Source organism: Pan troglodytes, chromosome 19 (assembly GCF_028858775.2).
Source record: "Pan troglodytes isolate AG18354 chromosome 19, NHGRI_mPanTro3-v2.0_pri, whole genome shotgun sequence".
NCBI lineage: Eukaryota > Metazoa > Chordata > Mammalia > Primates > Hominidae > Pan > Pan troglodytes.
The window spans coordinates 75,735,382-75,760,379 of record NC_072417.2 but is presented as its reverse complement, the minus strand read 5'-3'; the positions used below and the strand labels follow the sequence as shown (position 1 = coordinate 75,760,379).

The following is a 24,998-nucleotide window of genomic DNA, read 5'->3' as shown; positions in this document are numbered from 1 at the left end:
GGTCAAAGTTAGCGTAAGGGAACAAATTGACATTGGTGTGACAGAATGGAAGGACACAACATCACCCATGAGTTCCCTTTCCAAAAACGTTTAATATGAATCCAGGAACGAGTAAACAATCAGACAAATTTAGACTGTGGGACGTTTTACAAAACAACTGGCCTGGGATCCTCAAAAATGCAATGCCGATAAAAGACAACAAGGCCAAGCAACTATTCTAGATTAAAGGAGATTAAAGAGACATGACACCTAATTGAATTCTGAATTTTAAAACAGCTATAAAGGACATTATTGGGACAAATGGAGAAATCCTAACACGGACTGCATATGAGAAAAAAAATTGCATCTGCTCTATTTCTTGGGTGTGATTAGATATTATGGTTACATAGTAGCATGTCTTTTAGTTGTTACATGTTGAAGTATTTAGGTGTGAAATGTCATGTCTATAACTTTCAAAGTTTCACCAAACAGACCCGCCACACACACACACACACACACACACACACACACACACAGAGTGAGATAAGCAAATGTGGCAAAATGTTAACAACTGGTGCTTCTAGGTGAAGAGCATGTGGGTGCCCACTGTATTATTTTTTCAGTTTTTCCAGTGGTTTGAGAAAGAGTATTGTACCATATGCAGTCCTCTGGGATCTTTTCCCCCATTCAACATTAAGTCTCTAATATTCACCCATGTTGTTGCAAATAGCTGGGGTCCATTCGTTCACCTCTGTGTTACATTTCATTGTGTCTATTCTATAATTTATCCATATCTCTTTCCAAGTACATTTTTGTTTTTGCTACTATAAACAGTGCTTCCAAGCTCTTTGCAAACCATCAATGCCCTTACATACTTAGATCCTTCAGGAATGAGGTTAAATTTTTATGGGGTAATACCAGAATCCCCTTTCCTTGGGGACCAAGATGACTGCAAAGCTGCTTCCCGTTGAGTCCTTCCTATTCAGTCAGGCTAGTTTGTCTGGGAGTCGTTCTCCCTACTGTCAGACAGGTTCCTGTTCCTAGGTCTAAGGTTTTAGAGCAGTCGATTGCCTCCATCTTTCTTTTCTTTTCTTTTTTTTTTTTTTCCTGAGACGGAGTCTCGGTCTGTTGCCCAGGCTGGAGTGCAATGGCGCCATCTCAGCTCACTGCAACCTCCACCTTCCGGATCCACCCACCTCGGCCTCCCAAAGTGCTGGGATTACGGGCATGAGCCATCGCACCCAGCCGATTTTTCTCTTAATGAACTTAAAAATTGCACCTACAGGCCAGGCACAGTGACTTATGCCTGTAACTCCAGCACTTTGAGAGGCTGAGGTAGATCACTTGAGGCCAGGAATTTGAGACCAGCCTAGGCAACATAGCAAGACCTTGTTTCTATTTAAAAAAAAAAAAAAAAAAAAAGGCCGGGCACGGTGGCTCACGCCTGTAATCCCAGCACTTTGGGAGGCTGAGGCTGAGGCGGGTGGATCATGAGGTCAGGAAATCGAGACCATCCTGGCTAACACGGTGAAACCCTGTCTCTACTAAAAAAAACACAAAAAACAAAAAACAAAAAAATTAGCCGGGCATGGTGGCAGGCGCCTGTAGTCCCAGTTACTCAGGAGGCTGAGGCAGGAGAATGGCGTGAACCTGGGAGGCAGAGCTTGCAGTGAGCCGAGATCGTGCCACTGCACTCCAGCCTGGGCGACAGAGCGAGACTCTGTCTCAAAAAAAAAAAAAAAAAAAAAAATTAAATATTAGCCAGTGGTGGTGGTGTGCTTGTATTCTCAGCTACTGGGGAGGCTGAGGGGGGAAGATCACTTCAGCCCAGGAGGTCGAGGCTGCAGTGAATCCCACCATTGCATTCCAGCTTGTGCAACAGAGCGAGACAGTGTCTCAAAACAAAACAAAACAAAAAAAGTGCACCTGCAAATGAAATCAGTGTACGTTTGAGATTATTTATGGCACTCTATATTGGGAAGGGACTGCTTTCAAAACGCAAGCCTCAGGAAAGCAGGAATCATGCCTAGCCTGCTCACCACGGTGTTGGCAGCACCAAATACCATGCCTGGTACGTTTTCAATGTTCAGGAAAGAAAACAAAAACAAAGACACCAGTTAACTGAATGAATGAACAAAGACACCAGTTAACTGAATGAATAAACGGACAGATGAATGTCAGGTATGCATCTTGTTGCCAGTATGTGCATATTAAATGTTGTAAGACTGTCTCACAGTCCTCAGAACTTTCCTTGTAAGAATCAGCTGGCCAGGCGTGGTGGCTCACACCTGTAATCCCAGCACTTTGGGAGGCCAAGGCAGGCAGATCACCTGAGGTCAGGAGTTCGAGACCAGCCTGACCAACATGAAGAAACCCCCGTCTCTACTAAAAATACAAAAAAAAAAAAAAAAAAAAAAAAAGCTGGGCATGGTGGCAGGTGCCTGTAATCCCAGCTACTTGGGAGGCTGAGGCAGAAGAATTGCTTGAACCCAGGAGGCAGAGGTTGCAGTGAGCCAAGATCGAGCCATTGCACTCCAGCCTGGGCAGCAAGTGCAAAACTCTGTCTCAAAAAAAAAGAATCATTAGCCATACATTTGTCACTTAAAGTTACGTAAATCATCCATCATGTGGTTTCCAATTTGTTTTGCTACTAAAGGCTGTGGCTCAAGCCTGTAGTCCCAACAACTCAGGAGGCTTAGGCGGGAGCATTGCTTAAGCCCAGGAGTTTGAGGCTGTAGTGAACTATGATTGTGCCACTGCACTCCAGCCCGGGCAACAGAGTGAGACCCAGTCTCTTAAAAACACTTCTAAGAACATTTTTTTTATCTTTGAGATTAATATCTTATAAATTACCAAAAGTAAAATTATGACATCAAAGGATAGGAAGTCTTACATATCCAGTTTCTTACATATTGTCCGAAAGATTGAATCCTGAAAAACAGAACCAATTTACAGTCCCCCAGTCAGATATATTGGCTTCTTCACAGCTCTGCCAATACTAGCTTTTCTGTTTTTGCTAGTTTAAGTAGTTAAAGAAAGCTAATTTCCTTCATTTCCAGTGATCCTTGCACTTTGTTTATTTATTTATTTAAGACAAAGTCTCACTCTGTTGCCTAGGCTGGAGTGCAGTGGCACAATCTCGGCTCACCACAACCTCTGCCTCCTGGGTTCAAGTGATTCTCCTGCCTCAGCCCCCTCCCCAACTGAGTAGCTGGGATTACAGGAGTGTGCCACCACGCCCAGCTACTTTTTGTATTTTTGGTAGAGATGGGGTTTCACCATGTTGGCCAGGATGGTCTCAAAACTCCTGACCTCAGGTGATCCGCCCGCCTTGGCCTCCCAAAGTGCTGGGATTACAGGCATGAGCCACTGTGCCCGGCCCAATCCTTGCACTTTCTATGTGACAGCTTGCTATCTGAATTTCCTCAAGTGTGATCAACTATAAACTGAAATTAAAATTTCTAATTATAATCCAGGTGTCCTCATAACATTTATTTTTGTTTTATTTTGCTTTTGAGACAGAGTCTCGCTTTGTCACCCAGGCTGGAGTGCAGTGGCACGATCTCAGCTCACTGCAACCTCGGCCTCCAGGGTTAGGAGTTCAAGAGCAGCCTCAATCTCCCAAGTAGCTGGGATTACAGGCGCCCACCACCACGCCTGGCTAATTGTTTCTTTCTTTCTTTCTTTTTTTTTTTTTTTTTGAGACAGGGTTTCACTCTGTCACCCAGGCTGGAGTGCAATGGCACCACCTCGGCTCACTGCAACCTCTGCCTCCCAGGTTCAAGCGATACTCCTACCTCACTCTCCTAAGTAGCTGGGATTACAGGCACACGTCGCCACACCTGGCTAATTTTTGTATTTTTAGTAGAGACAGGGTTTCACCATGTTGTCCAGGCTGGTCTCAAACTCCTGACCTCGTGATCCGCCCACCTTGGCCTCCCAAAGTGCTGGGATTATAGGCATGAACCACCGCGCCCGGCCATCCTCATAATATTTAAAAGTAAAAATTCCTTTTCCTATTAGTGTGTTTTTTCTGGTGTGTCTCACATTATTATAACAGTTTAAATCCACTTCTGGAATTTTTTTCTAGTACATTGGACTCTTTTCTGTTTATTTTAATTTAAAACCATATGATGTTTTTCATGACCGTGGCATCATGTAAAATTCTAGAAGGGTAACTCTCATTGCCTTTCTATTAAAAAAAAAAAATTCTTTGGAACACTTGTCTTTCTTTTTTCATTTTCAACAAATATTTACTAAATAATACCAAATGCCAGCCTCATAGTTGCTCACGCCTGTAATCCCAACACCTTGGGAGGCTGGGGCAGGAGGAGCCCTTGAGCCCAGGAGTTTGAGACCAGCTTGGGCAACATAGGAAGACCCTCCCACTACTAAAAATAGGAGCAACAAAATAGAGTGGTGGCGCCGCCTGTCGTCCAGCTACTTGGGAAGCTAAGGCAGAAGAATCGCCTGAGCCCAGGAGGTCGAGGCTCCCGTGAGTGCCATTGCATTCCAGCCTGGGTGACAGAGCAAGACCCTGTTTCAAACAAACAAACAAAAACAAATGCCACCATGGCCAAGGTACTGTGCTGGAACCTGTGCAGTGACAAAAAGGCCCTGCTCTGGAGGTGTTTGAGAGACGACAGCAGTAAAATGCTAGAGCAGCCGTGGAGAGAAAGGCTTCTTCCAGCTGAGGGTAATCAGAAGGTCACAGGTGTGAGGTGGGACTCAGAAACAGCCCCCTGGGAAGCTGGTGCTCCTGGCAGGGAAAAAAAGCCTGAGCAGAGTCCGGGTTGGGCAGTACTGGGAGCTATGGGAATGGTAAGGAGCTCAGCTTGACCTGCACAAGCACTGAGAAGGCTGGGAATTCTTTCTTCTTCTTTTCTTTTCTTTTTTTTTTTTTGAGACACAGTCTTCCTCTTTTACCCAGGCTGGAGTGCAATGGCGTGATCTCAGCTCACTGCAACCTCCACCTCCAGGGTTCAAGTGATTCTCCTGCCTCAGCCTCCCGAGCTGCTGGGATTACAGGCATGTGCCACCACGCCCAGCTAATTTTTGTATTTTCAGGAGAGACAGGGTTTCACCATGTTGGCCAGACTAGTCTCGAACCCCTGACCTCAAGTGATCCACCTGCCTCAGCCTCCCAAAGTGCTGGGATTACAGGCATGCACCATCACACATGGCTGATTTTTGTATTTTTAGTAGAGACAGGGTTTCACTATTTTGTATTTTTGTATTTTTAGTAGAGACGGGGGTTTTACCTGGCCAGGCTGGTCTTGAACTCCTGACTTCAGGTGATCCGCCTGCCTTGGCCTCCCAAAGTGCTGGGATTACAGGCATGAGTCACCGAGCCTAGCAGAAATTCTAAATTCAGAAAGTTTACATTGATTCAAGCTTCCCCTTAGCAGCGCTAACCTGGCAGCAATGCCAGCTCTGGACTGAGGGTGGAAGGGAAGACCGTAAGGGAGGAAACTGTGGATGTAAATTACACCACAAAGGCCGGGGGAAGAGAGTTTTCAAAAGTGTCCATTGGTCCAGGTGCAGTGGTTTGTGCCTGTAATCCCAGCACTTTGGGAGGCCAAGGCAGAAGAATCGCATGAGCCCAGAAGTTCAAGGCCAGGCCTGGGCAACATAGTGAGACTCTGTCTTTAGTTAAAAAACAACGACAGGCCAGGTGCTGTGACTCACGCCTGTAATCGCAGCACTTGGGAGGCTGAGGCGGGCGGATCACGAGGTCAGGAGGTTGAGACCATCCTGGCTAACACGGTGAAACCCCGTCTCTACTAAAAATTCAAAAACAAAATTAGCCAGGCGTGGTGGTGAGTGCCTGTAATCCCAGCTACTCGGGAGGCTGAGGTGGGAGAATGGCGTGAACCCGGGAGGTGGAGTTTGCAGTGAGCCGAGATCACGCCGCTGCACTCCAGCCTGGACGACAGAGCAAGACTCCGTCTAACAAAACAAACAAACAAAACAACAACAAACCCCAGAAAACAGTCCATCGTAGGGAAGCAATTTTGTTTTGTTTGAACCAAGTATATCGTAACAATGAAATATTGAGCACTGTTAATAAGAATGAGGCAGCTCTGCAGACGATTGTGGCAAGATTGCTAAGAATACATAAAATAAAAATTATTTTGCAGAAGAGTTTAAAACATGGGCCTATTTGGGTAAAAGGAGTATTTACTTGTATGCATATGCATTTTAAAAATCAGAAGAATACCCAATGAACTACTACTAATCTTCATTGGGGAATCTTGGTTGGGAAGATTACCCATAGAATCTACCAGTGGTAGACTGTGGCCTATGCTAGTGTGTAATCAGTGTAGTGTAAGGGAGTGGACTTCACATTTTTTTGCACTTACTTGTGTATGGTTTGGATGTTTTCCACTGAGCATGCATTTTTACTTTTTTTTTTTTGCGACAGGGTCTCACTCTGTTGCCCAGGTTGTGCAGTGGTGCAATCATAGCTCACTGCAGCCTCCAACTCCTGGGCTCAAGTAATCCTCCTGCCTCAGCCTCCTGAGTAGCTGAGACTACAGGCACGCACCACTGTGCCCAGCTAATTAAAAAAAAAAATTGGCCGGGCGCGGTGGCTCACGCCTGTAATCCTAGCACTTTGGGAGGCCGAGGCAGGTGGATCACGAGGTCAGGAGATTGAGACCATCCTGGCTAACACGGTGAAACCCTGTCTCTACTAAAAATACAAAAAATTAGCCGGGCGTGGTGGCGGGCGCCTGTAGTCCCAGCTACTCGGGAGGCTGAGGCAGGAGAATGGCGTGAACCCGGGAGGCAGAGCTTGCAGTGAGTGGAGATCGTGCCACTGCACTCCAGCCTGGGCAACAGAGCGAGACTCCGTCTCAGAAAAAAAAAAAAAATTGTAGACACGGGGTCTTGTTATGTTGCCCCAGCTGGTCTCAAACTCCTGGCCTCAAGCAGTCTCTCCTCCCGTGGCCTCCAAAGGCACTGGAATAATAGGCATGAGCCACCATGCCTGGCCCATTCTTACAATTGAGGCCAATGAACAGCATGCATGCTGCAAGGTGAGGCCTAAGAAAGGTCACTTAATTTAGTAATTAGGGAGCCTCATCAGTATGACCCTTGGGAGGCAGTCCCTCAGACAGTAGGCTAAAGGCAACTAGAGGCAAAAAGGGGAGAGGTATGCCCAACCATCCCAGTGTTCCCTAGTCTGTCTTGGTTTTATTCCAGAGTCCCAGGAAGCTCCTTATCCTTCCCTAAATGAAGGTTAAATAGAGAAGTGTAAGGATGAAGAGGAAGGTGATAAAGAGGATGGTGATAAATTGAGGGGCTTTAGGGGGTAGGACCATTGAGGGTGGGATTTTTTTTCTTTGGTATTTCTTTTACTTTCAGAAAAACTATGATTACTTTTTGGCACTTACAGTAGTTAGCAAAGTGTCACGAAGAAGTAATGCCTCTGACTGAGGCTATTTCTGAAAAAAAAAAAAAAAGAAAAGAAAAGAAAAATAGCAATGAAGTAACAGGTTCAGACCTGCTTCAATTTAAAAAAAAAAAAACAATGGGGCTGGGCATGGTGGTGCACTTCTGTAATCCCAGCACTTTGGGAGGCCAAGGCGGGTGGATCGCCTGAGGTCAGGAGTTCAAGACCCGTCTGGCCAACATGGTAAAACCCCGTCTCCACTAAAAATACAAAAATTAGCTGGGCGTGGTGGCACGTGCCTGTAGTCCCAGCTACTTGGGAAGCTGAGGCAAGAGAATCGCCTGAACTCGGGAGGTGGAAGTTGTGGTGAGCCAAGATTGTGCCACTGCACTCCAGCCTGGGTGACAGAGGGAGACTCCGTCTTAAAAAAAAAAAAAGTTGTGTCAGAGGTGTTCGAACCAGAGCAACTCCATCTTTAAAAGGGGCTGGGTAAAACGAGGCTGGGAACTCCCGGGCTGTGTTCCCAAGAGGTTAGGCATTCTAAGCCACAGGATGACACCGGAGGTCGACACAAGACACAGGTCACAAAGACCTTGCCAAAACAACAGCACGCAGTATAGAAGCCACCCAAATCCCACCAAAACTAAAAGGTGACAAAAGTGATCTCTGGGCTAGGCGTGGTGGCTCACGCCTGTAATCCCAGCACTTTGGGAGGCTGAGGCAGGCAGATCATGAGGTCAGGAGTTCAAGACCAGCCTGGTCAACATGGTAAAATCCCATCTCTACTAAAAGTACAAACATTAGCCACGTGTGGTGGCACATGCCTATAGTCCCAGCTACTTGGGAGGCTGAGGCAGGAGAATTGCTTGAACCTGGGAGGCAGAGGTTGCAGTGAGCCAAGACCATGCCATTGCACTCCAGCCTGGGCAACAGAGTGAGACTCCATCTCAAAAAAAAAAAAAATGACTTGTGGTCATTCTCACTGCCCATTTTTTTATACACTAATTATAATGCATTGGCATGCTAAAAGGTACTCCTATCAGCGCCACGACAGTTTACCAATGTCATGGCAACGTCAAGAAATTACCTTATAGGGTCTAAAAAGGGAAGACTCCCTCAGTTCCGGGAATTGCCCACCCCTTTCCCGGAAAACTCATGAATAATCCACCCCTTGTTTAGCATATCATCAAGAAGTAACAATTGTATAAGCAGCTGAGCCGTCAGTGCTACTCCTCTGCCTATGGAGTAGCCATTCTTTATTCCTTTACTTTCCTATTAAGCCTGCTTTCACTTTTCCCTATGGATTCACCTCAAATTCTTTCTGCGTGAGTTCCCTCTCTTGGGGTCTGGATTGGACCCCCTTTCTGGTGACAGCTGTAGTTAGGATTTTTTTTTTTTTTTTTTTTTTTTTTTTTTGAGACAGGGTCTCACTCTGTCACCCAGGCTGGAATGCAATGATGCAATCGTGGCTCACTACAGCCTCAACCTCCTGTGCTCAAGCAATCCTCCCATCTCAGCCTGCCCAGTAGCTGGGACTACAGGAATGAGCCAGGACACCCAGCTAATTTTTTTTTTTCTGTAGTGACTGGGTTTCGTCATGTTGCCCAAGTTGGTCTTGAACTCCTGGGCTCAAGCCAGGATTACAGGCATGGGCCACCGTGTCCAGCAGGATTTTGTATATTGAAGACTGTGTTTTATCATATTTGGGAACCTTGATAGTCATGTTTTCTCTTTTTTTTTTTTTTTTTTTTGAGACAGAGTCCCGCTCTGTTGCCCAGGCTGCAGTGCAGTGGCATGATCTTGGCTCACTGCAATCTCCGCCTCCTGGGTTCAAGCAATTCCCCTGCCTCAGCCTCCTGAGTAGCTGGGACTACAGGCGCCCCCACATCACACCCAGCTAATTTTTTGTATTTTTAGTAGAGATGGGGTTTCACCGTGTTAGCCAGGATGGTCTCGATCTCCTGACTTCATGATCCACCAGCCTCGGCCTCCCAAAGTGCTGGGATTACAGGTGTGAGCCACCTCACCCACCCTTTCTCTTCTAATAAAAATAGCAATAATTTAGTATTGTTTGCTAAGAAATTATTCTGTGCCCAGTAGTGTACCAGGCACATATCTCATATGTTCATGATCTCATTTGTATGTAATCTTATAATACCTCTACAAGAGGTATTGATTTTTCCCATCTTATAAATGAAGACACTTGAGCCTCTGCCTGAGGTCACATAGCTGGTGAGTGGCATCAATCCTGGTCCCACCGACTCTGTCCCTATTTACATTTCCAGAGGACTGAGGGGGGGAAACACTGCCAGCCATGCCCACACTCCTGCTCATCTACAGGAGGGAGGGGCCACTGCTCAGCGTCGCACCCGGCTGCCTTCAGGGAAGGCTGAGGAAGGCTGGCTATAGTGTTCCCTACATGTGCCCTCCTGAGGTGATCCCTGGGAAGGAGATAAACAGAGAGGCCACCCATCCAATCTGGGATTTGTCACCATGGGCCATGTCTGTGTGCTTGTCTCTCGTCACCCCAGGTCAGCCCAAGAGGCAGGGACCAGGCTCCCTCAGTGTCCTCCCCAGGATCCTTGAGTCTCGAAGGAAGGGTCACTGGAAGGTGGGAAAGAAGAGGGGAGGGGAGGCACACCAGGCAAAGTGATCGTGCGTGGGCAGAAGCCTGGAGGTGGAGAAGGCTGGGGCAGGACAAGAGACCAGAGGCATGGGGGGCCGGGGAAACTAGGAAAAGTTGGTCCTTCTTCTACAACAAAAACCAGAGCTGCGGAGGGCAGAATGCACAGTCAGAGAAAGAGAAATCGGGAGGAGTGGAAGGCTGAGGGGAGCAGAGCGCAGGTGGAAGGGTCTGCGCTGTGAGAGTGCAGAGCCAAGAGGCTGGTGCCCAGCGGCGGAAGGAGGGACGAGGGGCCAGGGGGAAGTGCAAGAAGGGAAATAACTGGTGGAATTCCACGAGGGGCCACAGTGTGCAGTTGAGGGGGTCGACCCAATCTGTTTCCTAAAGGGCTGCAGCTGGTGGACCCCGGCAGTCCCCCAGTGTCACAGGTGCCACTGGACAGCCCTCATCCAGCTGCCGTTTACTGGTACAACCCCTAGCTGAGGAGTGACGGATCTGCAGGGCCCAGGGTGAGCTCCAGGAGCGCGTCACCACCCCACTGGCCCACCCCACCCAGATTCACAGGACCCAGGCGTGGGAAAGCGGCCCCCTCCCATCTCACGTAGGCCTAAACAGGAAGACACGCTTCCTATCAGCAGTGCTCAGGCCTTCCAAGTCCAGGGACCCCCACTGGAGATACGGTGGGGAGGTCTCAAATAAAGAACAGGCCATGGCCATCTCTGCTTCGGCTCTGCAGGAGCTCAGTAGACACCCACTGAAGGAACGAATGAATGAATGAAAAACCATGTGAATCCTTGACCTCAGGGAAGCTGGAGTGCCAGGCTGGGGCACCCTGAGTCACTCATTTATCAATGCCTTCTTGGAGGGGGTCCCTCAGAGATCCTGAGGACACTGCAGGCGGCTCGGTCCAGGCCTCCTGGACCCACAAGGAAGTGGCTGACCCAAGCGCCCAGACCGCTGACATGTGACAGAGGGCTGCTCGCTCCACCCTCCTCCTCAGGAGTCTTCCAGGTGGGACACATTGAGAGGTGTCCTAGAGGGCTTGGAGTTATGGGGGCGGGGAGAACACATGAGGCAGAATTTCCCAGGCTTTCCTAACACACACACACTGACAGTGCTTCATGCGATGGAAACGCTGTATGGTACTGGAGCGTTCAGGCTCCGTAACCACTCCTGGGTTCGAATCTCACTGGTAACACCTTCTAGTGGTGTGGTGGCACAGCCTTGAGTGACTCCCTTAACATCTTTAACATTTTCACGCCAGGTGTGTGCAAGGGTGACACCTGCTCAGAGATGGGAGGTGCCGAAGAGCTACTGCCAGCACAGGACCCAGCATGGCGCCCACCACATGCACAGCGCAGCCGTGGGTGCCATCGCTCCATCCCTCCGGGGGGATGGACAGTGCAACAGGACTCCTCCTCGATGCTTAAACTGATGAGGAACTCAAATGAATATCTGCCTGAGAACTGCATGGCACTTCCGAAATCATCTCATTGAGCCAAGTCACGGTGCCCTACGTGCATCAGAAAGCCAGGATTTCTCTGGTGTGAAAAATGGGGGCCAAAACCCGGGGTTCTTCCTCCCCTCCATGTACCCTCACCTTGCCCAGGTGAACCCAGAAGAGAGCCAGGATCCCAGCACTAGCCACAGCTCGGCTGGGCACCTCCTGGGCCCTGATGACTCACAGAGAGCCAGAGGGTTGGAGCAAGGAAAACTGAGTTTTGCGTGGGGGAACAGTAAGAAGTTTCCGAACCCCAAGACTCAGCAGAAGCTGGGCCAGAAGTGTAGGGAGCTGGTCTGGCTGACTCTGGTCAGAGCCCCAAGTACCCGATGCCTCCCTCCCTGTCCTTTAGGCAGCACCGACCTTCCCCACAGGAAGATTTCCTGAGGTCTCCTCACCCCATGGCCTTGAGACTTGATCCCTGGAGCTCCCAGAAGCCCCTTTCCCAGCAACTATCCCCTCATTCCTCTGCTCGGAAACCTCCAAGGGTCCCCTGGGTTTCCCCACAGCCAGCGTGCAGGTCCCATCCCCATTCTGGCCTCCCAGGCACCTCTTTCACTCACCTTCTCCCCGGCCCCAGCAAGCTTCCACATCATCCCCAGAAGAGCCCAGCCCGGTGGCCCCTTCCTGCCTCTCTCCAGACAGCCTTGGCCACCCTTTGGCCCATACGGTCTCTCCTGCCTCCAATCTCCAGACGGGAAGCATCCACACTCCAGCCTTTCACTTACTAAGTGTGTGACCAATGTAAATGATCAGACCCCTCTTAGCCTTCATTTCCTGAACTGCAAAAATGGTCCAACAATAACCATCTCCTTGGGTTGTTATCAGAATGAAATGGGAACTTGCACATGAAGCGTTTAGCGTGGGTCTGGGCAGGCAGGCATCCCACCAATGGCATCCTGCCCCCTACGCAGTTCACTGTTCCACGTTTCATTCTCCCACACGATTTTCTTTTTCCAGAGGATGCATCTTACACTCTTCTCTACCTTCCCTCCACCCCAAGAACTTGGCTCAAGGCTGAGCAAACTGCATGCTCCAGAAATGCGGTAATATGGCAACTAACAAAGAGGACTCTTTCCAGTGACAGTCTCCGCGGGCCACTCCACCAAGGTGGAGAAAAGATGGATTCCACCATCACGCACCAAGAAGGCACTGCCGCCTCGCTGCCCCTGCCCCGTGCTCTGGGCACACAGGACTCCCCCATGGTGGTCAGGAAACTGCCCACACGCAGCCCCTGCCCTGCCTGGCATAAGCCTCGCCCCCAGCAGCACTGGCCTGCCACACCCTACCTCCCACATGCATTTCCTGGGCTATTTGGTCCCTGGTGCTGGTGAATTCCTCCCAACGACAACGTAATTCACCAGGTACTAGGGGCTGCCAGCTCTTCGGGCAAGGAATTCGGCCCAGAGGCTCTGAACAGGCTTCCCAGGGTAGGGCCCAGTGGAATTTGGCAGGGTAGGGGCAAGCGCACTCTGGGCAGAGGGCACAGTTCCGAGGGAAGGAACCTGCAGCAGCTCCATCCTCCTCCTGCTCAGCTGCTGCTGGAAGACCTCATACTGCCTGCCACCCAGATCCAAGCCTCCTCAGGGTGTGGTCAATGCAGTGCCAACGGGAAGGGGATCCTCTGAGGCTATTCATCCCTGGACACAGCCCCAGGGAGGGCCAGGCACAGAGACCAGGAGGAGAAGGGACACTCCGGGCGTCCTTGTCCTCCCTGACCGGGCCTCTCACCAGGCACTTCCAGCCCCCTCTATGAAAAGCTCCAGGGGGAAAGGCCGAGTCAGCACTTTGGCCACAACTCTCTCCCAGGGCCTGGCTTTAAAGTGTGCTCTGGAGCTCTGGGAATGGCCATCCTCCCCACCCCTTCCCACCGCCTGCCTCCTGAGGCCCTGCGCAGAGGAGCAGAGGAAGGCAGGGGTGCGAGGAGGTAGGGGAACTGCCTGTGAGGCCGCCCTGCAGTAGGTTAGGGGGTTACCCGGCCTGGTTTGTGTCTGTCCCACATTCAATGCCAGGTGGGCCCAGAATTGCCCCGGGGGTCTCTGGTTGATGTGAATGTGGGTCACTGTGGCCCCCATCTTTCCCATCTGGCAGATACGTGTCTTGTGCCTACGTCACGCCAGGCCAACCCAGCAAGCACGGGCCAGGCTGGAGGCCCCAGACTCTCCAGGGGGCTGTCTGGTCCTTGCACAAAACTGCAGACACTGCACGGACTATCCCCATCCCCCAATTAAACAGCCAGCAGGACCAAGCTGGGCCGGGCGATTCCCCCGTTCACTCCAGACACCCCCACCCCCACTCCCCCAGGAAGTGGATCTTTCCTTTCAACTCTTAGATTCTTGGCGAGGGATCTGTCTGTCCCCACACTTCACTGTTACCCCTGAATAAGGAGCAGGAAGAGAATAGCACAGTTTTGGGGTTTTCTGATTTTTGTTTTGTTTCCTGTTCGTTGGGTTTTAAAATCTTTAGCAGCTCTTTTGCCGCTCAAGATCTGTCCCCTCTGGAGGGCCACTAGTGTGCCCAGAGCTGCCCACGCTACGCAACATCACAGCACGGCGGCGCCCAGCCTGTCGCTGCGTCCCAGTGGCAGGAGCCTCCTCACAGGGCTGCCGAGCTCACGCGGGGCGGATGCCGCGCGCCACAAGCCTCCTTGAAGACTAAGTGTGGAAAAGAAAATATCAACGCCCACGAGATGCAGGGGGCGGGGGAAAGGTGGGGGAAACGAACCCTCGCGGATAGTTGGAAAGCCGTCCTAACGCATCAGTCCTGGGGCAGAGCGAGGAGACTGGGCCCGGGAACTCCCGGACAGAGAGCCCTGGCTCCCCGGGCGCGCCCTGCAGGTCCCCTGCCGAGGACGGGCCGGCGCCGGGTGGTCCGGGAGCGCGGTGCGCGGGGGTCCTCAAGAGCCCACCCGCTTCCTCCTAGGCTGCTGGAGTCCCCCGGGCTCCCCTCCCCCGCCGCCCGCCACATCTGGTTCCACTCAGGTCCTCCCCCACCTCTAGGCGCGCTCCTCCTCCCCTCTCCTCCCCCGCTTTCAGAAAAGCGGAGACGAGTTTTAAAAACCCAGTCACACACACACGCACACACGCTTCTGGAGAAAAGAGGGGGGAAAAGGAGGGAAAAGTCGAGAGCGGCCCGCGCCTCGGCGCTCCCCCCGCCCGGGCCCTGAAGTTGGCCAAGTTGGCAGCGCCTTACCCGGGAGGGCGGCGTCCCCAGGGGCGCCGGGACGGCCGAGGTGCAGGCACCCGAGGAGCAGGACGCAGCGCAGCAGGTGACGAGGCCAGGGCGCGGGGGCCGGCCGGCCGGGCCCCATCCCCGAGCGCGGCGCTCAGTGGACGCGGGGACCGAGGGCGCACGGGCGCAACGCGCTGTGGCAGCCCCGAGGCTGGGCTGTGATTACCGCCCGCAAGGGGCTCGCGTCCTCCTCCGGGTCGGGACGAAGTGATGCCTCCCGGGGAGGAGGAGGGAGGAGGCAGCCCAGGCGGAGGGAGGGCGGAGGGAGGAGCGCAGAACCGGGGAGGAGGGTTCGAGGGGTAGAGGGGAAGGGAAGTGGGCAGCGTGGGAGGGGAAGGGGAGGAGGCGCGGGTCTGGGGCTAGAGCGTCGGGAGGGAGAGAAAGGGGTGGCGGAGAGGAGGACACGCCGGGTCCAGGAGGACCCCAGCGTGCGCCCTTTCTCTTGCTGCTCTGTTTCCCAGTCTCTCCCCGCCTCGCCTTCCCTCTCTTCTGTCCCGGCCAGGAGCCCCAGACGCTGCGTCACAACTCCCCGCTGGCGCGGGCGGGGAAGCAACAGCAAAACTTTCCGCAAACTTCACGGCGTGGTGGGACCTGGGCTACGAGGTCCGGCCAGCCCGGGGCGGGGGCGTGCAGCTGACCCAGGTGGCCAGACCCGGGCCGCCAGCATCCGCCCCGCCATCCCGCCTCTTTCTGCGGGCGTCTCCAGCAGCCTAGCATCCCCTACCTCCATGCCGAGGAGGACCCCTCCCCCAGTCTGGTGGGGAAGGGGCGGAGCCCAGGGCCTGGCCACCAGGGCGAAGATTGGGGGAGGGGGAGGCAGAGCCCTTGTTACGTGTGCGGAGCGCAACAATTCTTGCACGTCTTGTTTTAGCATTTTCGTGACCCCTGTGTCAGTGTCCCCGGTGCAGGAGTGTAGCACTTTTGCTTGTTGGGGCTGCATCCAGAAACCTGGGGAAAATCTGTCCACTGGACGTCCCAGAAGACCGGCATCATCACTCCCACCAACTGGACTGCTGGCCGGTAGCAAAAGACCAGCTGGAAATTTCATAAAATGTTAGACAATCCACAGTTACTCAGTGTTACGCAACAGGTCTCTGCAGCACAGAGCACGAACTGGGGAGTCAGGATGCTGGAGTCCAGCCCTGCCTCTCTGCGGATTCCCTGCCTGACCTTGGGAAAGCCTCTTGGGGTCTCGGGGCATGGGGCAGGACTGAGACGTTGAGACCCCAAGTGCAAAGAAGACACATTTCTCCTACCACGAGTAATCAAAAACACTATGAAACTGTAATATGGGCCGGGTGCGATGGCTCACGCCTGTAATCGCACTTTCGGAGGCCGAGGAGATTGAGCCCAGGAGTTGAAGACCAGCCTGGGCAACATAGGCAGATCCCATCTCATTTTGTTCATATAAAATTTTTAAATAATAATAAAACTGTAATATAAATTGTATTGTTTCCTATCTTGTCCACCTTGGTATGTTTTTTTGAAATAAATTCAATTTTTTTCCTTTTGATTCCTCCTATCTTGGGTAAATGTTTCCCCAACTCTGCGGTGGGGGTGTTGGGTCAGAAATGCTCACTCGTCTCTTCCCATCTCTGTCAGGCTGAGGCTCTTGGTAAACAGTCCAGTGGTAATAGAGCCTCGAAGCAAGCCCCCACTGAAATCCCCTAGAGGCCCCTGGAAAGGGTCCCATTAGCCACCCTTTGGTTAGCAGCCAGACCAACAAAGCCCCTGCACTCCACGGCTAGCTTCAGCAGGTCCGACAGGGCCAGGTCCCTTCTGGTGGCTGTGGCTCCACTGCCCTTTGGGACATGTCTTCTTGGTGTGGCATGTTCTGGGATCTCAGTCCTCTGCACACAACAGGCCATGCTGGAGCTGCCTCAGAGGTCCCCCTCTTGGCCTTCCCTCTTGCACAATCCTGTAATCTCTGAAGGATTTAAGGATTTGCCGGCTAAGCTGCTCTCTCGCTCTCAGAACACAGGATACTCCTTCCCCTGAAACAGGGCTGGATTCCCCCTTCTCCAGCAGCTTGAGTGGGTTTCGGCGTTTCCTGCCGGCCTTCCCTCCTACTATCAGTGGCAGGACAAAAGCCCACCCCTTGACATCACCAGCGCAGAGCATGGGGCCAGAGAGCCCACCACTTGCCGGCACCAGGTCCCGCCATGCCCGGCACACAGGAGGTGTGCTCTCTTCACCCACCGGCTCAACAAGCACCGACTGCTAGCCCTGTGCTAGCTGCTAGAGAAAGAGAGATGGGCAAACACAGTTGCAGCCCTAGAGGAGCCTCATTTAGTGGGGAAAATAAACGTTTTGCCATATTCCAGGCAAAGAAGACGCAAGGGCTGAGGAGCACGAAAGTGTGCTGCTCTCGCAGGGACAGAGGTTGGTTCAAGCTTCTAAGGCCCAGTTCTAGTCTCTGTCAAGAGTGAGACTTCCTCCTCCAGAGCGACATGGTTCCACACTGTGTTCCACTGACTTCTGCTGATGTCTGCAGCTGCCAACTGCTTTTGATCTTGACTTTGGGGCAGAAAGCGGGGAAACATCTGGGAGATTCTCCCTGTGGAGAATCCGGGCCGGTTCCCTACTGCATAAAGATCCTGTGCAGGCTCAGTTGTCAACAGAACATGGTCACAGTCTGTAGGAGTGTTGGGTGTTGTGAGCAGCATGGGACTTTCGAGGAACCCCTCATCAACACCCAGACCTTCATCTGCTTCCAAAGAAGGGCCAGCGTCCTCTGTGCCCACAGCCTCCTCACCATTCCTGTGCCCACAGTTGAACAGCCGTTTATTGAGGGCCAGTATGTGTCAGGCATCAGGCTAGATGCTGGAGACTTAGTGAGGTCTCTGACTTGTCCAGGGGATTTTTGCCAAGATGGTATTCGCTATCGTGGAACTGAAGCTGAGAATAGTTCTCCCCTAGACACTGACCAACTGTCAGCCAGCAACAGGTACTGAGGGTGATATGGTTTGGGATGTGTCCCCGCCCAAATCTCATGTCAAATTGCAATCCCCAGTGTTGGAGGTGGGCCCTGGTGGGAGGTGATTGGATCATGGGGATGGATTTCTCATGAATGGTTTAGCACCATCCTCTTGATGCTGTTCTCATGCCAGTGAGTTCTCACGAGAACTGGTCATTTAAAAGTGTGCAGCACCTCTCCACTCTCTGTCTCGCTCCTGCTCCAGCCATGTGAACTGCTGCATCCCTTCCGCCATGATTGTAAGTTTCCTGAGGCCTCCCTAGAAGCTGAGCAGATGCCAGCATCATGCTTCCTGTACAACCTGTGGAACCATGAGCAAATTAAACCTCTTTTCTTTATAATTACCCAGCCTCAGATATATATATATATTTTTTTGAAATCAAGTCTCACTCCGTTGCCCAGGCTGGAGTGCAGTGGTGCAATCTTGGTTCACTGCAACCTCCACCTCCTAGGTCCAAGTGATTCTCCTGCCTCAGCCTCCTGAGTAGCTGGGATTACAGGCGCGTGCCACCATGCCCAGCTAATTTTTTTATTTTTAGTAGAGAGGGGTTTCACCATGTTAGCCAGGCTGGTCTCAAACTCCTGACCTCAGGTGATCCACCCGTTTCAGCCTCCTAAAGTGCTGGGATTACAGGCGTGAGCCACCACACCCGGCCTGGTCTCAGGTATTTCTTTATAGCAATGAGAGAATGGTCTAATCCTGTATTAGCATTACCCATTAGCAGACCCCCTGTGGGTCTGCTAATTTCATCAAAACCAGTTTATGCCTGGTGTGGCGGTTCAGGTCTTGTAATCCCAGCTCTTTGGGAAGCCAAGGTGGGAGGATCACTTGAGGCCAGGAGTTAACAATCAGCCTGGGCAACATAGCAAGACCACACTTCTACAAAAATTTTTTAAATTAGCTGGGCGTAGTCATGGTGGTATGCACCTGTAGTCCTAGCTACTTGGGAGGCTAAGACAGGGGAAGTACTTGAGCCCAGGGATTTGAGACTGGAGTGAACTATAATCACCACTGGACTCCAGCCTGAGCAACAGAGCGAGATCCTGTCTTTAATCAATCAATCAATCAAACAGTTTAGTGGAAGGAGTACAGACTTTGGATCCAGAGAAACCTGAGTTCAAATCCTGACTTCGCCATTTCCCAGCTTTGTAACCTGCAGTAAGTTATTAATGCTTTAACTCTGAGCTCACAATAATTCTTACTTGTAAATGGGGCAACTTGAGATGTTTCCTACCTTGGGAGTTAAATGTTAAGTGTAAAGCAATGGCATGGCCCCTGGATGAATGGGGATGTTCAGGGAATGTGGTCTCCTCCATCTCCCATCTTCCTTTGCCATTTGGACATCAGGGTCCTTACCCTTCACCCTGCCTGTCTCTCCCCTACCCTCCCACCCTACCCTGCCCATGAAATCTGCACAGATCAGTTTTATCGGATTGTAACATTGAGTTTTACTTTGCCTGGGAAAACAATACAACATCCCTGCATTTTCTGAACATCTCCATATTTAATTGTGTACAAAAATGGTACCCTAAAGTGTAAAGTAATCTAATAAGAAGCATGCTCACTTTGGCTAATAAATGTGTGTCCATAAACAGCTCGGCATGGGGCAGTGGGGTGAGTCCAGGCCTGGGGAGTGGAGGTGAGTGGGAGTTCCGGCTCTGCCATTCACTAGCCACATGTCCTCCAGCAAGTCATTTCCCTTCCCTGAGTCTCAGGTGCCCTGTGAGGTGTAAGTTTTGGTGTCATTACTTACTGTGCTTAGGGATCCTCTGGCATTACTCTCCTCTTCTCTGGTTCTGTGGCTCAGCAGCCTCTCCAGCCAGAGGGTTCCCAGGGGAGCAGAGCACCCCAGCAGGCCAGGTCTACAACAGAAGCTTAGGAAAGAAGAACTCAAGACAGGGAGGGAAAATGCAACTGGATGGCTTGGTAGGGTAGGAGCCTATAAAGAAAGACTTGGGCCAGGCGCGGTGGCTCACGCTTGTCATCCCAGCACTTTGGGAGGCTGAGACGGCCGGATCACAAGGTCAGGAGTTTGAGACCAGCCTGGCCAATATGGTGAAACCCCTTCTCTACTAAAAATACAAAAATTAGCCGGGTGTGGTGGCGGGCGCCTGTAGTCCCAACTACTCAGGAGGCTGAGGCAGAAGAATCACTTGAACCTGGGAGGCAGAGGTTGCAGTGAGCTGAGATTGTGCCACTGTATTCTAGCCTGGGTGACAGAGTGAGACTCTGTCTCAAAAAAAAAAAAAAAAAAAAAAAAAAAAAAAAAAAAAAAAAAAAAGACTTGGCCAGTCCTTGCCTGAGGCAACTAGAAAAGAAGCAGTGACCCCAAAGGGTTCTGTATGACCTGCCCCACCCTGCACCTTCTCCAAGCCAGGGAAGAGGACTGGCCAAATGTGGGGCTGGCCCAAGTGGGTCTCACCCTCTCTTCTCCCTGGCTCCTGCATCTCAAATCCCCGGGGCTCCACTCAGGCAATCCACTCCAAGTCCATCTGGCTACACCCTCGTCTACACCACCAAGGATCCTAGAGGGGACTGGGCTAAAGAGGGAAGGAAGAAGGCAGGCTCAGGATTCAGAAAGACCCACAGTTCAATATCTAGTTCAACCTCTTCCAAGGGTAACTTAAAGGAACTATTTTTTCCCACACCCACATGACTGGGGAACCTTATAGCTGGTCTGTCTTCTCTTGACTGGTCCACCCCAGCCCTCCTCACCATTCATCCAGCCACAGTTACAACCTGACAAAAATTCTGCCCACTTTCTCTAGGTTCTTTCCCTTCTCCCTTCTGTGGAGAACACCTAGAAGGGCTCCCCGATCCCAGGAAAGCCTCTGAGTTTATATCCACTCACTTCCAACCCAAGGCCTGTATTAGAAGAGGAATCCTTAGGCCAGGCGGGGTGCCTCACGCCTGTAATCCCAGCACTTTGGGAGGCTGAAGCGGGTGGATCACCTGAGGTCAGAAGTTTGAGACCACCAGCCTGGCCAACATGGTGAAACCCCATCTGTACTAAAAATACAAAAAATTAGCCAGGTGGGGTGGCGGATGCCTATAATCTCAGCTACTCAGGAGGCTAAGGCAGGAGGATCGCTTGAACCCAGGAGGCGGAGGTTGCAGTGAGCCGAGATGGTGCCATCGCACTCCAGCCCGGGCAACAAGAGCAAAACCCTGTCTAAAAAAGAAGAGGGATCCTTTAAAGGGACCCCAAATCCCAGCCTTTTCTCTACCAAGGGCTAAGAGATAGTTACCTCACAGTGTCTTCCAGGAAGCAGGAAGTACAGATTTCCTCTCCATGAGCCTAGGAATCTGGACATCGACTCTCACTTGGAGGAGCCACCACGAAAACATTGTGAGCTGCCGGCGGAGTAAGCTCAAAGCGGGAGGGCTCAGGACTGCGAACCCCGGCTGCAGCAGGGGTCACAAAGCAAATGCCTCTCAGATCATCGCTGGCTCCTGTCTCCACTGGGGAGGCTTGAGCGGGTCAGGAGCAAGCTGGCTAAGGGGAGCTCAGAGAGGGACAGAGGTTGCCCTGAGGCGCCGCAGTAAGGAAAAGAGGGCATCACAGAGCTGAGCTGAAGAACCAGTTGTGCATGAGTGAGATGGAGTCCCCAGAACTTTCTACTGCCCTCCCCAGCTGGGGAGGCGGGGAGGAAAGGGAGTCACTGAGATGGAGCAGGACGCCACTTAGGGCTCTGCTGGGCCTCCTAAGCATGGAAATAAAGGAAAAGTCTTCAGTCCCTTTTAAATGACATCCCAGGCACTTAGCTAGCCTTAAAAAGTCAATGAAGCCGGACACAGTGGCTCACACCTGTAATCCCAACACTTTGGAAGGCCAAGGTGGGGTGATTACTTGAGGCCAGGAGTTGGAGACCAGCCTGAGCAACATAGTGAGACCTGGTCTCTACAAAAATAAAATAGCAATCTGATAAATGTGAAGCTAAGTAACAATCGTCTCACAAGCAAGTCACTCACAAGGTGTTTTGATTCCCCATAGAAACTAAAAGATAACCTCTTAACATATCTTCTTGTGATGTTTCCAGAAACCTCCACCAGATGGAAAATGCCTCTATTACTATACAGACCTTAGATAAGGGGGAGCTGGGGACTGAACTCTGACCACTGTTCTTTGCCACGAGCCAGACCAGTGTATACCCTCCATGTATTTCTTGGTTTAAAATTTTGCCTGCAGCTTCTGCTATCCTGAAATGTAACCCCATCTTTAAAAACTCTTGCTCGTAAGCCACCAGGGAGTTCTGGTCTTTATTTTATTATTATTTTTGAGACAGCGTCTTGCACTGTTGCCCAGGCTGGAGTGCAATGGTGCAATCTTGGCTCACTGCAACCTCCACCTCCCAGGTTCAGGCAATTCTCCTGCCTCAGCCTCCCAAGTAGCTGGGATTATAGGCGTGCGCCACCACGCCCAGCTAATTTTTGTATTTTTAGTAGAGATGGGGTTTCACCATGTTGGCCAGGCTGGTCTTGAACTCTTGACCTCAGGTGATCCACCTGCCTCAGCCTCCCAAAGTGCTGGGATTCCAGGCATGAGCCACCACACCCAGCCTTAGGGAGTTTGGGTCTTAAGCGCTAGCTGCCTGTTCTTCTTGCTAGGCACCAAACGATAAATATGCTTTTTCCCGCTGCAAATCTCAGCATCAGTGCCTGATTTTACTGCAATGGGCAAGCAGACCCCAGTTCAATTCGGTAACAGTATCACCCTGACTACTCTACAAGGGCCTCCCCTGACCTGAAACCGCAATGCCTCTGAGCCTGTCCCTGCACTGAGGATGAGGCCGAGCCAGGAGTCCAGGCCTCCTCTGAGCCACAGCTGTAGTTGGGCTGGCAGCTCTGCATCTTCACGATGTCACCCGAGATGCTCCACGACCTTTCCCTCTGTCTCCCCAACTCAGGAAGGACAGGCAGGGTGAGGTTTCCTCTAGTCTCAGTACTTGAGCCTTCTAAGCAAGGCCCAGTCCCTGCCAACAGCCTTCTATGGCTCTCACTGATCCTGGCCCAGCAGAAGGCCAGGCTTTGCAGATGCAGAGCCTCCCCTGATCCATCCCTTCCAGCCCAGGCCTCTGGCGGAATAGAGCCTGGACCAGAACAGGAGCCAGGAGGCTTCATCCAGCTGGCCCACCACCTCCACCCTGTCCCAGGAGGCTGGCCCCACCTCCCTCAGCGGAGCAGCAAGTAGGAGACAGGGGCACCTGGGAAGCACTGCAATGTTTTCCAGCTGTTCAGTGGGTGGTGACCAGCATTTTCAAAGTGCAGTAAAACACTAAATGTCACAGTGCACTGCACATGAGTTAAGCCCTGTGCTGGGGGATATGTTCTGGTGGAGATGTTAAGATGTTAGTCTGCTCACCTGACTGAGGAACTGCATCTGACACACTGCCCAGAGCTCCTCTTGGGTCTCACACCTAAGTTCCCTCACCCCACCTGTCTGGCTCTACGTCCCCTTCAGAGGCACCGGCGTTCAGCTGGTCCCAGGCTTCCCGAGGGGCAGCTCATGCTGCAACAACACGATACGGTGTTTGGAGCAAGGGAGAGATGCACAAGGCGCTGTGAGAGCCCAGAGGAAGGCTGGAGGTGACGCCTAAGCTGAGTTCTCCAAGATGCTCAGGCGGCCAAAGCGATGGAACAGCACTGGCAGAGGCCAGGATGTGTGAGATCATAGGGGCCCTGCAGTGACACACATTGTTTGTGAAGCTTCTAAGACCCTTTGCTGCTATGTTCCCCTCCTCAGCCTAGTGAACTCTGCTCCTCTCTCAAGGCCCAGCTCAGTGCCCTCTCTCCATCCCCAGGGTCTCATCTCGCTCTTACGCAACTCCCCACCTCCCAGCTCCCACTCAGCTTCTCAGCTGTAAGCTTCCTTAAGGCAGGAGCCAAGCTGAGGGGCCTTTTTATCACCCACAAATCCTGGCCCAGTGCATTAACAGAAGGGCCCAACAGGTGTGTCTGAGTGGATGCATGAAGTTCATAGATGCGGCAGTTGTAGCTCAGAGTGGGAGTGCCTGGCTCAAGGTCACACAGCAAGTTGTGGAGTTGTGGCGTGAGCGCAGTCCTCACTCAGGGCTGTACTATGACCTTGTTCTACGATGCCAAAGCTGGGCACTTTTGTCCAGCTGACGTGGCAGAGAATGCCGGAGGAGGGGTATTGGTGTGAAGGTTGTGGGGAGGGTTGAGAGGGTCGCAGATGCAAAGGAGCAAGGCCTTCCTGGATGTGCTGCCCAGAGGCAAGCCCTGCTCTTAGGGCATGTGAGCCAGGCTAAAGGGCTCACGTCTGACACTATGACAAGCCAAGACCCCCACTAGGGGGACATCTATGTCCTCTGGACATCTCTCCTGGGGCCACTGTGACATGGAAGTGGCCACCAGCCTCACCCTCTGTTTTATCCCACAACCCCTTTATGCCTTACAGCAACCTTAAGGAAGCCAAGGCAGAGGGTCCCATTCTCACTTACCCAATTAGGACACTCCGGAGCAGGAAGATGCAGTTTCTAGGGGCAGGACAGGCTTATGGCTTCCTAATCTATGAGCGTGACAGGAACAGAGAGGGCTTAGGGAATAGGCAGCACTGACATTCTGCAAAGCCACGCCTCCATTTTCCCATCTAAGTTCACTTCCAGCCCAGGACTGCAGAGCCAGTCTGCTGCCCACACTGGCTGAGTCTCCAAGTAGATTTCTTCTGAGGGCCATAAGCCATGAGGCAGGGGAGGGACAAAGTGAAGGGAGTCTGGCGGAGGGGAGCCGAAGTGCAGCCCTTACCCACAGCAGCCTCTGCCCAAAAGATGGCACTCATAGAATCCAGCTCACCCAATGTTCAAGCCTGTAGGCCCTTCCTCCCCAGTCACTCCTGCTCCACCCACTGCTCGTACCAAACCTCTCTAGGCCTAAGTTTCCACATGTAAAATCAGAGAGTGGCTGGGCATAGTGCCACAATGCCTGTAATCCCAGCAATTCAGAAGGCTGAGGTGGAAGGATCACTTGAGTCCAGGAGTTCAACACCAGCCTGGGCAACATAATAAGAGCCTGCCTCCACAATAACAAAAAAAAAAAAAAAAAGGAAAAGGAGGAAAAAACCCATCAAGTTGCCCCTACCTTGCATATGCCTAGGTTGTGAAGCAACACAGCCGAGAAACTTCTTTGCAAAGCACAAGTGCTAGAGCCCCTTCTCTCTGCTATCGACCTCTGCTCCCTCTCCAAGCAGCTTTCAGGGTGAAAAGCCTTGGATGACACATGGGGAAGCCACCACAGCTGCAGGCTGCTTGCAAGGCTGAGGACAGCACAGCT

The 24,998-nt window shown here is 51.8% G+C and overlaps 1 protein-coding gene and 1 long non-coding RNA gene across 2 annotated transcripts in view; both read right to left on the bottom strand.

The window, feature by feature from the left end:
• Window positions 1-15,195, bottom strand: part of MRC2 (mannose receptor C type 2) — a 66,102-nt gene extending 50,907 nt beyond the window's left edge. The window contains exon 1 of the mRNA XM_511600.9: window positions 14,692-15,195. Coding sequence (XP_511600.5) covers window positions 14,692-14,809 — 118 coding nt within the window. The 5' untranslated portion in view covers window positions 14,810-15,195. The remainder of the gene's footprint in view (window positions 1-14,691) is intronic.
• A 798-nt stretch (window positions 15,196-15,993) lies between these two features.
• Window positions 15,994-23,342, bottom strand: LOC134808899 (uncharacterized). Its single transcript, XR_010153066.1, has 4 exons — window positions 23,071-23,342; window positions 20,957-21,113; window positions 19,462-20,248; window positions 15,994-18,008 (listed from the first exon to the last, which is right to left on the bottom strand). It is a non-coding gene; the product is annotated as an uncharacterized LOC134808899 (long non-coding RNA).
• Window positions 23,343-24,998: the final 1,656 nt, after the last annotated feature.